This window comes from Microtus ochrogaster, chromosome 16 (genome assembly GCF_000317375.1).
Source record: "Microtus ochrogaster isolate Prairie Vole_2 chromosome 16, MicOch1.0, whole genome shotgun sequence".
Classification (NCBI taxonomy): Eukaryota; Metazoa; Chordata; class Mammalia; order Rodentia; family Cricetidae; genus Microtus; species Microtus ochrogaster.
Genome location: NC_022018.1, coordinates 28954187 through 28966901, shown reverse-complemented (window position 1 = coordinate 28966901; position 12715 = coordinate 28954187). Strand labels below are relative to the sequence as shown.

Below are 12715 nucleotides of genomic sequence, written 5' to 3'. Positions count from 1 at the left end.
AAGAAACTTTCTATCATCACAGCCCTGCTTAATAGTGGACAAGGAGCCGAGTGAAGTGACACATGCCTTTGACCCCAGCACGTGGGAGGCAGAGGCAGGGGAATCTCTGAGTTTGAGGCCAGCCTGGTCTAGATATTGAGTTCCAGGACAGCAAAGCTACATAGTGAGTAGTGAATTCTACTTGGTTTTAATAATAAAAACTCGCAGTCAGATATTGGGGTGAAGGCTAAAGGATTAGAGAAGCAGAGTGGCCAGCCACTAGAGCTCTTACCTCTACCAATGCTCAGACCAGAGGGGCGATGCTGTCCTCAGACTGCATCCTTAGTCTGTTCCTCAACATGCACTGAGTTCCTGTCTCTTCCTGCCTTATATTCCTCTCTCTACCCAGCCATATCACTCCTGTCTCCACCTCCCTAGTGCTGGAATTAAAGAAGTGTGATCCGAAATGCCAGGATCACCTTTGTGTGAGCTCTGTCTCTCTTGGAGAGAAATTTTTTTTAATTTTTTTTAAATATTTATTTTATTATGTATACAATGTTCTGTCTGTGTGTATGTCTGCAGGCCAGAAGAGGGCACCAGACCTCATCACAGATGGTTGTGAGCCACCATGTGGTTGCTGGGAAATGAACTCAGGACCTTTGGAAGAGCAGGCAATGCTCTCAACCACTGAGCCATCTCTCCAGCCCTAGAGAAAATTTTTATATCAATTTTGTGTAGCCCAGGATGGCCTTGAACTCATAGAGATCCATCTGCTTCTGTCTCCCGAGTGCTGGGATTAAAGGTGTGTGCCACCACTGCCTGGCCTCTATAACTAACTAGTGTGGCTAGCTCTGTACTCTGATCCTCAGGCAAGCTTTATTTGTTAGATCATAAAAAAAAATGTCACCACAGGACCCAAAATGCTAGTCATCGGATCTCCATGATAGGGAGTGACCCTACTGTGCTTTCACAGGATGAAGCCCATCTTGGCATATGTGTCCTTGAAAATAAGACACAAGGACAAACTTCATTCAACTATTTTTATTGAGCAATAATGGTGAAGGAACTCTATTCTATACTAAAAGATAAACTGGATGGAGCTGGTATTGCTAGAGGCAAGACTCTTACAAAGAGGAAAGAGGCAGAATCCAGTACCCTTTTAAAGTGATTGTTATTAGTATTACATGCAGAAACATGGATTTGTTTAGAACTTATATATAACTGAAAGAAGGTGGCTTTTCTTGGTATAGAATGGCTAGTAAAAAATTCTCTAGTTTTGCCTGTTGTACGTGGGGGTTTATCAGTATTATTAAGATGTAGAATGTTGCCAGGCGGTGATGGCACATGCCTTTAATCCTAGCACTTTGGAAAGCAAAGGCAGGCAGATCTCTGTAAGTTCGAGGTCAGCCTGGTCTAAAGAGCAAGTCTCAGGACAGGCTCCAAAGCTACACAAAAAAGAAACCCTGTCTTGAAATATCCCACCCAAAAAAATATAGAATGTTAATCAGGAAAATCCAGTACAAATGCAAGACTTGATGTTTCATCCACAATGTAGGGCTTGTTTTTATTACTACAGAAAGGGATTGTGCCCACTTTCCTTTCCTGCCTTGGCTGATGAATCTCGTTCTCATCTGATTCAAGTCTTACATTAATATCTTATGTATGATAGACATTCCAGAAGCAAGAAAAATAAATTCATGGGTGCTGGGGTGCTGCCACTCAGTTTTACTAGTTTTGCAGCTTCAAGGAATTATCTTTAAAGGGTGGGTGAAGACTCCATTTGGCAAACAGAGAAACAAATGAACAACAATCCTGAAACAGCCTTCAAACAGCAGGGCATGGTGGTGCACAGCTTTAATCACAGCACTCAAGGGGCAGAGGCAGGTGGATTTCTATGAGTTCAAGGCCAGCCTGATCTATATAGCAAGTTTCAGGGCAGCCAGAGTCACGTGGTGAGACCCTGTCTCAAAGAGTCTTCTAACAGCCCTTTACATTGGAAATGACTATCCAAGGGAATACACGCTTTCATATTACCTATTGTTTATATTGTTTACATGGCTCATTATAAATCTTGTTACAGAATACATATATGCATAGAGACATATATATACATATATGTGTGTATACATATTCTAAAAGTTTTCCAACATAAACTTTTAAATCTTTTAAGAAGATTTTATTACTTTTTATGTATGCTTCTCTATGTGTGTGTGCATGTGTATGCGTATATACATATATATATGTGAATACTTGAGGAGGCCAGAAGAGGGTGTCGGATCCCCTGGAGCTGAAGTAATAGACCATTGCAAGCTGCCTGGTGTGGGTGCTGGGAACTGAACTCTGGTCCTGAGCTATCTCTCTAGACCCAACATAAACTTTTTAAAAAGAATTGAGTCCTATGAAACACTGTTAGATGTCAGGGTACAAAGGCTGAGCCTTTTCTACTCTGATCTGTAAGCCCCTGAGAGATATACCTGGGTGCAGGGAGACCTTGGAAAGTGCCAGCTGCTACCCCAGAAAGACTGTCCGAGTGGCAAAATGCCAGCAGAATGGTCATCCCAGGTCACTGGGTCAGGTGCTTAGAACCTGATGCTTCTTCTGTGGCATGGCACCCAGATATAGGAAAATCAGCATCAGTGTCCTGAGTTCCCAGCATTCCCTGTGCACCCTGAGCTGTCTGTCTTGAGTGCCTTAGAGGGAAGTCAGTGACAAGAGGAAAGCTGGAGAACTGAGCCCAGCCTAGAATGACAGAATTAGTTCCAGAAGACTAGCAAGGGTTACATCCACAACTGTGACGTCAGACACGGGCCACCTGGTGCTTCGGAGATCTTCTCCAGGGTTCAGTGGAAGACGTCAAAAGGACAGCCAAAAAGAACACAGCGTAGCGTCAATCTATCTATAGCAACGACAGTGTTTCGGAGAAACAGGCAGAACTCCTTAGGGCCCAAGGCTGGGCACAGCAAGGCGATAGCCAGGCAAGTCACCAGCCTATCCAGCCCCTGCTTGCAGCTCAGTTATAGGAAAGGTAGTCGATGAGCCGTGGAGGGATGTTTAACTTGGCGACTTTCTCTAGCCCTCGAACACCAGTGGCCTTCCTCAAGCTCACTCTGCAGAGCTGGGAGAGTGTAAGAGGTGTCTCTGGGGAAAAAAAAGACAAGGAAATGTAAGAGGGTAATTTCTAGAAGAAGTACATCCTGTGACTTAATGAGTGCTAAGGCAGAACTGGAAGAGCCTCCCTTCCCCCTAGAATTAGGATGGATCACATGTCATCCCTGGAAAGTCGGATAGCCAGGGACCAGAGAATGAAGTCAGGTAACAAGGCTCAGGTAGCGTCCACAGGGATTCATCCTGTGGGGTTGGGTCCTTCGAGACAGGGGTCTTTTGTTTTGTTGGAGGGGATGGGATTGTTGCTTTGATTTTGACAGTATTTGGCAAATAGATTTATCAGCAAAGAACTAATTTGTGGCTAAGAGGCTCATTTGTCATACATCCAGCCAAACGAGACATGACTGAAGGGTTTACGCAAGGAAAGGTGCTAGCAGCCTGCTCATGTTACTGTAGGCTTTTTTCCTCAGTGGGGCCACAGGCCAAGGAATACAGCAAGAGCTGGTGCTTCAGTACAAAACGGTCCCCAGAGACGGAAGTATTCCCAGTACATCCTAGCAGCCAAGGACAGGAGCTCAGGAGTCAACTCAAAGCGGTCAGCATAAATTCAAGGAGAGATAGCAAACTGGGGACCCAAGGTGATTGGTAGGGGTTCCTGGCAACCGGGTTGTACTGACTGGTTTTCTGTCAACTTGTCACAAGTTAGAGTCAACAGAGAGGAAGGAGCCTCAATTGAGTAAATGCCTTCATGAGATCCAGCTGTAAGGCATTTTCTCAATTACTAGGCAGTGAGGGAAGGCTAAGCCTATGGTAGGTGGGGCCATCACTAAGCTGGTGGCCTTGGCTTCTATAAGAAAGCAGGCTGAGCAAACCTGGGGAAGCAAACCAGTAAGCAGCTCCCCTCCATGACCTTTGCATCAGCTCCTGCCTCTAGGATCCTGCCCTGTCTGAGTCCCTGTCCTGACTTCCATTGATGATGAACAACAATATGGAAATGTAAGCCAAATAAAGCTTTTTCTCCCCAACTTGCTATTTGGACATGGTGTTTGTTCTGTCGCAGCAACAGGCCCTAACTAAGACACAGGGATATGGGGATATTTGCACAGCAGAGCCTGGCTCACTTTCATAGTACTCAAAGCACTTGGCTGGGGCACTGCTGCTCCACGTGTAGTCTGAGGGCTTCTTCCCCCGGTTGTCCCGGGCGTAGATGTTGCCTCCAAACTCTATGAGCATCTCAATGAGGTCGACATTCTTTACTTTGGCCGCGTGATGAAGGGCGGTCTCGTGCAGTTTTGCTGCGTTCACATTGGCCCCTGGGGTGGGGGGTGGACAAAGCAGAAAATATCCATCACCAAAGGGAGGACATGGAACCACGAAGAAAACTGACCTACAAATCATCCTTTGGCAGAACACCAAAGCAATCCCCGCCCAGAAAACAAAATCAAGACGCACTCTTCTGTGCCTTCTCAAAATCCAAGAGGAATAATTATTTTTCCTTATGAAAGTGAGGGCAGCAATAAGTATATATAAAGCAAAATAAAAGGCTTCTAATGTGTCAAGTGTCTGTTCTGATGTGTCCTAGAGTCTGTCCTCACGGGTCCCTAGATTTCTAGAGGATCATCCTGAGTCGCCCAAATCCTGCAGCTTTATACAGACACACCACATGACACAGCTGCTCTGCCACAGGAAACACATTATGTGTTTGGAGGTTCGCTGTGAACTCAGCTCCACTCTTATCTTTCTGGGGGCATACAGAAAGCTCCAAAGAATTAGTAACTAAATACATCATTTTAAAATGCATTAAAAAAAATAAAGACTTAGCCTGGCAAGATGGCTCAGCACAAGCCTGGTGAGCTGAACCCAATCCCCAGAACCCACAAAAAGAGGGAAGGAGAGAACCAACTCCACAAAACTGTCCTCTGATAACACAAATGCACCAAGGCATGCACACCTGAGCTCACATGCTTGCAATCACAAGAAATAAAAGTTTAAGATAAATATTTGAAAGTTAAAAATTATGATGACAGAGTGGTCTCTGTGAAACGACCTTCTTGACCCACTGGTTCTATATAAATGGATTTTCCAAGGCCTCAGAATTTGTTTGGTAGAAGAAGTTAACTTTGGTAGAAGAGTCACACATATAATTTACGGCATGAAATTTTGTAATTGCCCCACAAACCAATCCCTCTCTTCCCTCAGATGGTTTTCTTTCAATATTTCCTTATAGGAGTAAATTATTTTTAGACTGTTGTAACCATTGTGCAAAAATAAATTTTAATGCTGGATACACAATTTGTAATGGTCTAAATTGTAAAGACCACAGAGTCTAAAGTCCAAGTGGCTTTCCCCTATTGATTCTTGCAATATTCTTGCCAACCAGGAAGGAATGTGATTACCTCGATTTTAACGGCGCAGAAAAAGACTTCACAAAAGCAAAATACCCTCAAGGTCAGAGAGAAAGAGGAAGCAGGAAAGATCTGGAACAGACACCCCTCCTTCCTGGCTGTTAGCTACCTTGGCTCCTGAGATAAGGCCTTGGACCCTGAGTGACTCTTTCAAACTGGCCTTCCCAAGGTAAACAATGAGATTTTTCTGTAATGTGTATTATTTGATTGGGTAGAAAGGAAGGAGGGAAAAAGCAGGAAGCCGGCTGGAAACATCAGACCACGCGTGTGCACGGCAATCTCTGCACGGCAATCTCTGCACGGCAATCTCTGCACGGCAATCTCTATGGGCTCAAGTTAGTGCTCAATGAAAGCAGAAACAGCGAGAGGTGATGAACGCGGGCAGATTTTTGTTAGAAAGTTGGAGCGGGAACAAAAGGAGAGGGGGCGGGGAGGGGAAATGTCAAAAGGGAGAGGCTTTGTGGCACAATGAGCATTTCACATCTTGGCCATGTGGAGGAGGTGGTAAAGCGCCTTCTAGGCCCTAAGAACTGTCAATTTCATGCCTGGAGAAAGGGTTCAAAGCTGGCTCCCTAGCAAAATCCTAACTTCAAAAACAAGAAAGGATTAATGTGATTTGGAGTAAAACAGAGAGCAGTGAAGTGAGGGCTGCCCAGCATCCTTGCGCACAGCTGCGAACTGCCCCAGCCCTGGACAGCGGCACAAATGACTCAACACACGGTAACACGGGCTCTGCCAAGGAGGTGGAAGCGCAAATAATCCTTAACTACCCGCTTCTGGGCGTTCCCCTTAGAGTTAAATATTTACTGTTAGTGATCAGATGGAACGTTACTTAACCATAATAACTGGACTCTGACCCTCACCAGTTCTCATCCTCTGCAAACAGAACCTAGTTCCTTAACTCAGCCTCTCTCCCTACACGAGAAAGGCGCAACTGTCTCTTGGTTCACTGTGGAGTGCAGTACATCCTCCCCGTATATGGCTCAGCTCCTCCACCGGAGTCAGGACCTTTGCTGTCACTGCAGAAGCACCTACTGCACTTTTTCTGGAGATGTGGAATGGGGCTCTCCTTAGGCCCACAACAGGCCTATGACTGGGCCTCCGCAGTATAGAAACGCATTGCTTTTATAAGACTCCATGTGTGAGTACCTAGGACTATGCTACCTCACTCTGCTTCTATGAGGGTTGGAAATACTTCACAAGGAGAAAGCAGATCAAAGGGGAAAAAAATGTAAAAAAAAAAAAAAAAAAAAAAAATCTGTAGAGGGAGCCCATGAGAAATTAAAGTGGTATCTGGTCTGCCTCTTCCTGGCTCCTCCCGTCTTCAGTTCCTGTTTGGATCAAGGCTCGGGCCCCTCTTTTCTGCTTTCCTGGTACATTCTGCCCCAGACTGCATCTGCCCTTGGTGCTTAACTTCCTCTGTGGAGAAAGGAGATGCCCCCTACCCCAAATTCTACTCATCCTCGAGGTATAGAAATTTCCCTTTAAAAAAGTGTTGGGAGTTGGGGTGGGGTGAGCAAACAGACCTCCCCTCAACTCCAGGGTGGGCTCTGACTGCTCCAATCCCTTTTCCTCTGTTATAGTAATTGGTTCAAGTCACCCAATCCGAAGCTGACAAAGCTGGACTCCAGGGATCAGGTTTGGACACAAGACCTCGTTTAAGCCAATGAAGCCTTGGGAGAGGTAAGCTAGTGACACCAGGAAAGGAGAAGCTTCACTCTTCTGAAAAAGCTACAAGAGATCTCTCTCTCTCTCTCTCTTTCTCTCTCTCTCTCTCTCTCTCTCTCTCTCTCTCTCTCTCTCTCATACATACACACATGCATACACACATGTACACACACACACACACACACACACAGCTTGTATCAGCTGCATCCATTTATCCACTATCATAGTAGCCAGCTAACGTAAGAAAAGCAGATTTCGGGCTGGAGAGGTGGCTCAGAGGTTAAGAGCACTGACTGCTCTTCCGGAGGTCCTGAGTTCAATTCCCAGCAACCACATGGTGGCTCACAGCCATCTGTACTGAGATCTGGTGCCCTCCTCTGGCATGCGGTCATACATCGAGGCAGAATGTTGTATACATAATAAATAAATAAATCTTTTTAAAAAAAAAAAAAAAGAAAAGCAGATTTCGAAATTCAAAGTCATAGTGACACTCTGGAACCATGAGCTTAGAATGACTATACTTCTGCTACACTTGTCAAGTTTTGTCACATGAATCAAGAAATGACTTCATTGTTAACCCAGTAGTAATTGGTTTCTTCATTCCAGCGGCCATCCAGGGACTGTTAGGGCCTGTATTCATGGAGTCAACGAGCCAAAGACTTAAGTATTCTGAAAGGCAAAAAAGATTTCACCTATCCCAAACATGTGCAGACCTTCTGTTCACTTTGGGAGTCTCTCTCCAGAAAGCCTTTTTAAAACACCCGCCACGAGCCAGATTATACCTGTTCTGTTCTCCTATTTGCTGCCAACACCATTTCCCAGTACAACTCTGACTCAGATTCAGATAGCAAAACCTCATCAGGCAGACATGATGGACTGCTGCCTTTATTTGCTAAAAATAACATCCATGGATCTGAGATGACTCATCAAGTTGGGCTACTTGCTGTACAAACAAGAGGACCTGAGTTCAGATCTCCAGGACCCACATATGGCTCTGTGGAACGTAACCATGTTCTGTGAGGGGTAGAGAGAAGAGGTTTGCTGGTTGCCAGCCTAGCTCACAGTTCAGTGAGAGAGCCTGCCTGAAGGGAATAAGGCAGAACAGAGAGAGGTAAAGCAGGACACCTAACACGCCCCTCTGGTACGTGTACAATACACACACACGTACACATGCACACACACACACGCACAAATAAATGTTGACTGTATACCAGACATTATAGAAACATTATTGAGAATATTCCCAACACCTGGGAAAATAGGTGCTATTTTTCTAGTCCTATAGATATAGAAGCTAAGGCACAAGTTCTCTCTGAGTGGTGGGAGAACCAATTTCAAACCGTTTTCTGTCTGCTTCCACTACCCAAACCTCTGCTAGTGCAGCGCAGGTAACACATCCACTCGGGTAAATACTAGCTTGGATAAACAGCAGCATACCTGCATTGAGCAACACTTTGGCACAGTCCAAATGCTCTCGTGCACAGGCAACATGTAGAGGGGTCCCGAAATGGCAATCGTGAGCTTCCAGATTGGCCCCAACATCAATAAGAAGCCGCACACATTCAGAACTCCCTTAAAACAAAAGGGGAGAGATGGAGATGTTCATGAACACGTATACTGGAAATGGTAACCATAACAAGCAGCAGCTGAAAAGGTGGCACTGCCCTGAACAGAGGGTAAACAGCCTATATCTCAACATACAAAGCAGCTGGTACCTCGGCAAGGCCCTAGAAGAATACAAAGACATCTCCCCTGTCCCCCTCAGGAGTTCTTAGTGCACTTGGTAGTAAAAGGAAAGGGTCAGGGCCACCTCCCTTCTGTGCTGAGGACAGAAGATGTGGGAAACCACTTGGACACAGGGATCAGAAACCATCCCGATCAGGGAACCCTGATTGCTCTTCAAGCTGATGAGGGAGAGGGACTTGATCGGGGGAGGGGGAGGGAAATGGGAGGCGGTGGCGGGGAGGAGGCAGAAATCCTTAATAAATAAATAAATTTAAAAAAAAAAGATAAAAAAAAAGAAACCATCCCAGGCCGGGCGGTGGTGGCGCACGCCTTTAATCCCAGCACTCGGGAGGCAGAGGCAGGCGGATCTCTGTGAGTTCGAGACCAGCCTGGTCTACAAGAGCTAGTTCCAGGACAGGCTCCAAAACCACAGAGAAACCCTGTCTCGAAAAAAAAACCCAAAAAAAAAAAAAAAGAAAGAAAGAAAGAAAGCATCCCGATCCTCATCTCCAAGTTTCCCGGCACCGTGTCTGGAGAGCATCCAAGTTACAGAAAGTGCACATAGCTGCTGTCATCCGGTCAGTCTCTGGGAAGAAGGAACCTTTCTCTGACTTTCTCACTCTGGAAGTTGCCCTCCGGCACCTCCTTGTCTTCAGGGCAGGTTTGGATTGGGATCCCCCACTTCCCTCCTCTCCAGGAAGATTCTGCTACAGACTCCATCTTCTCTTTTTTCTTTTCTTTTCTTTCTTTCTTTCTTTCTTTCTTTCTTTTTTTCTTTCTTTCTTTCATGTTGTTGTTCTTTGTGTTTTTGGTTTTTGTTGTTGTTCTTTTGAGGCAGGGTTTCTCTGTGTAATAGTTTTGACTGTCCTGGAACTCACTCTGTAGACAAGGCTGGGCTTGAACTCACAGATCTGCCTGCCTCTGCCACCACGGCCAATCATTCATCTCCTCATATCACTTAATTACCACCTCATTGCTGATAGCTACCTAGTAACCATCCCCATCCCTAAAACTTAACCCCACACCCACTGCTGGCCAACCTCATTAACATTGCAACCACCACACAGTCCCCTCTCCCAAAGGTCCCTGCTCCTAGATAAATTCTTTTCAGGCACTTCCATTGCTCCCAGCTGACTCTGAGTCACTTTTTACCTCATTTTTGTACCTTTCCCTCGGACCAAATCCTACTTGATACTGGGTGGGCAAGGAGCTAGATGTAAGGAAACCAAGGAAACCTGTAGCCATATCTTAGCAACTACGTCTCCTGATGGTCAAATAGCCATTATGGATAGACATCATTGAAGCTTCAATTAGGTTGTTCCCAGTGTATCAGAGACTAAAACACCAAGGCCTTTCCCAACACATGCATGTTACTGAAGGGTCCACATCCCAACAACCTGACATCATTATAATATCACTAGCATTGAGGGTTTTGACACATACCTCTCCTTTGATGGGTTTTGTTTTCTTAGAATATCATAAGACCCTAAAATGGAAAGTCTAATCCACCATAATTTAGGAGAAGAATATGCATCCTACCTCACAAATATTCATAAAAACTTCTTTATGATCCACAACTCAGAATTCTCTGGGCTGCACACACCATGGGATGGCACATTCCAATCTTTCTGTGGAGTCTTTGTTTTAGAAAAACTTCTGCTTAAACCATGTTTCCTGACTGAATTCTTTTCTTCAAGAAGAATCGGGTCCCTCCCCCATGGACACAGGCCACTATCCTCCTCTGGGCTCTAAGTGCTTTATACTGGGCCATTCCAATGGGCCCTGACACATAGACTCACCACTCATGCAGGCCTCGTGTAGCGGGGATGCTGTGTACAGAGGAGGGTTGACCTTCGCCCCATAGGATAGCAAGAGCTTCACACACTCGATGCTGCCTGAGGCACAAGCGTCACAAAGAGGGGTGCTGCCATCAATGTTGCGCGCATCCACCTCCAACAACAGAAGAAACAAACGTCAAAGGGTGAGGGAAATGAATGGGATGACGCTTGTAATCTTTCTGCAGAACCATCTTTGGAAAGACCGTGTCTTAAAATTACGTTTGCTGCTGTGCACCAAGTCTGGCGAGGGAGTTCAAAGAGAAAAGATGTGTGGTTTGGAGGTAGGAATGTGCGCGAGTCTCGTAAGTATAGACGTCTGTCCCTCATCCTCCCTTCCCTCCCAGGGCAGGCTGAAACTCGGCCTCACCCATACTACCACCCTAGGCAAATAATAAACATAGGGCAGAAAGGGAGAGCCTGAAGTTGCAAGCTGTGCAAGCTGGGGAAATGGGAATCAAGATGACTTTTAACTCTGCTTTGACTTAAAAAAAAAAAAAGTGCTCCATACTGCTTAGCATGCCTCATCTTGTATGAAAAATCAGCATCCAGGAAGAAGGCAACTCCCTAGACAGAGAAAACAAACTCAGAATTGACCGAAGTTTGCCTTCTACACACTGAAAACCGCGGAACTTGTTCCATTCCAAGCTTTGGGGAAGAGTAAATGGTGCATTGCCTTCGCTCTGCTCTCACCTGGTGAGCTCCGAGAACAGAGCGCGGTATTCGTTATATAAGCACCAGCGTAGGGGCTGGCGCAGATCCTGACAGCTCCGCTAAGCAGGCCGGTAGTCTGCAGAAACCACTGGCCGCTAAAACTAACCGTAGGCAACCAGATCAGAAGTTTGTTGTTATTTTCATTCCTCACCCCAGCCCATCCCAGTTGTTTTGCCAGCACCTCACTTGTATGACCTGGAACCAAGAACCTACGCTAACCCTAAGCTGCAACTGTTCAGCCCAAGACCAACTGCACCCTAAGAATCTGCGTGTGGTCCATAGGTGCCCTGCTCTGCCCTGGCCATCTCCAAGCAGAGTTACGCTAAACCACTTCGCTAAAACTGCCCCAATCCAAAAACACTTCCCTGCTCTGGTCCACAGCAACCACCCCATCTCCCCCTATGGCTTCCAGTTCCCTAAGCAGTTTCACTGTAACACCCCGACTAGTCACGTGTTTGCATGACCTTAGAGTCATACTTCTCACTAGTATGCTCCCGAGCCTGTCCCATCCACTCCTACAGCCGCAGCAGCTAGGTAGGCATCAGCCCCACAAGGTCACCCACCTGGGCACCAGCTGCCAGCAGCAGCTGCACGCACTGGGCCTGGCCGTGCAGACTAGCAGCATGAAGGGGCGTGATGGAGTCCACGGTGACCTGATTAACACATGCTCCACTCTCAATCAGCTGCTGAAGTTGAAGGCTCTCGCCCCGCTGAGCTGCCTCATGCACAGGGGTGCGCTCCACCCAAAAACCTGCAGAGGAAACAGAGTCCTTACTAAAACCCTCCTACTGCCATCAGGACAAATGAACACATGTGAGACTCCAGGACCCAGTGGCAGCCAATATACCGTATGTGGCTATGCAATTGATCCTGATGGTCCGATTAAAATCCATAAGCAGGGCTGGAGAGATGACTCAGCGGTTAAAAGCACATACTGCACCTGGCAGTGATGGCCCATGCCTTTAATCCCAGCACTCAGGAGACAAAGAGGCAAGCGTATCTTTGTGAGTTCAAGGCCAGCCCGATCTACAAGCCAGGGCTACACAGAGAACTCCTGTCTAAAAAAACAAAAAACAAAAAAACATATACTGCTCTTCCAGAGGACCCAGGTTCAATTCCCAGCACCCATATGGCAGCTCACAGCTTTCTGTAACTCTAGTTCCAGGGGATCCAACACACTCACAAAGACACACACATTCAGGCAAAACACCAATGCACATGAAATAAAATAATAAATTAAAAAAAGAAAGAAAGCCGGGCGGTGGTGGCACACGCCTTTAATCC

General features: G+C 46.1%; 1 protein-coding gene across 1 annotated transcript in view; it reads right to left on the bottom strand.

The window, feature by feature from the left end:
- Nucleotides 1-1005: 1005 nt before the first annotated feature.
- Nucleotides 1006-12715, bottom strand: part of Asb13 (ankyrin repeat and SOCS box containing 13) — a 19076-nt gene continuing 7366 nt past the window's right edge. Inside the window, exons 2-6 of the mRNA XM_005354905.2 lie at nucleotides 11995-12182; nucleotides 10682-10832; nucleotides 8595-8729; nucleotides 4206-4397; nucleotides 1006-3117 (exon numbers count right to left, since the gene is read on the bottom strand). Of these exons, the coding sequence (XP_005354962.1) occupies nucleotides 2990-3117; nucleotides 4206-4397; nucleotides 8595-8729; nucleotides 10682-10832; nucleotides 11995-12182 (794 nt within the window). The 3' untranslated portion in view covers nucleotides 1006-2989. The remainder of the gene's footprint in view (nucleotides 3118-4205; nucleotides 4398-8594; nucleotides 8730-10681; nucleotides 10833-11994; nucleotides 12183-12715) is intronic.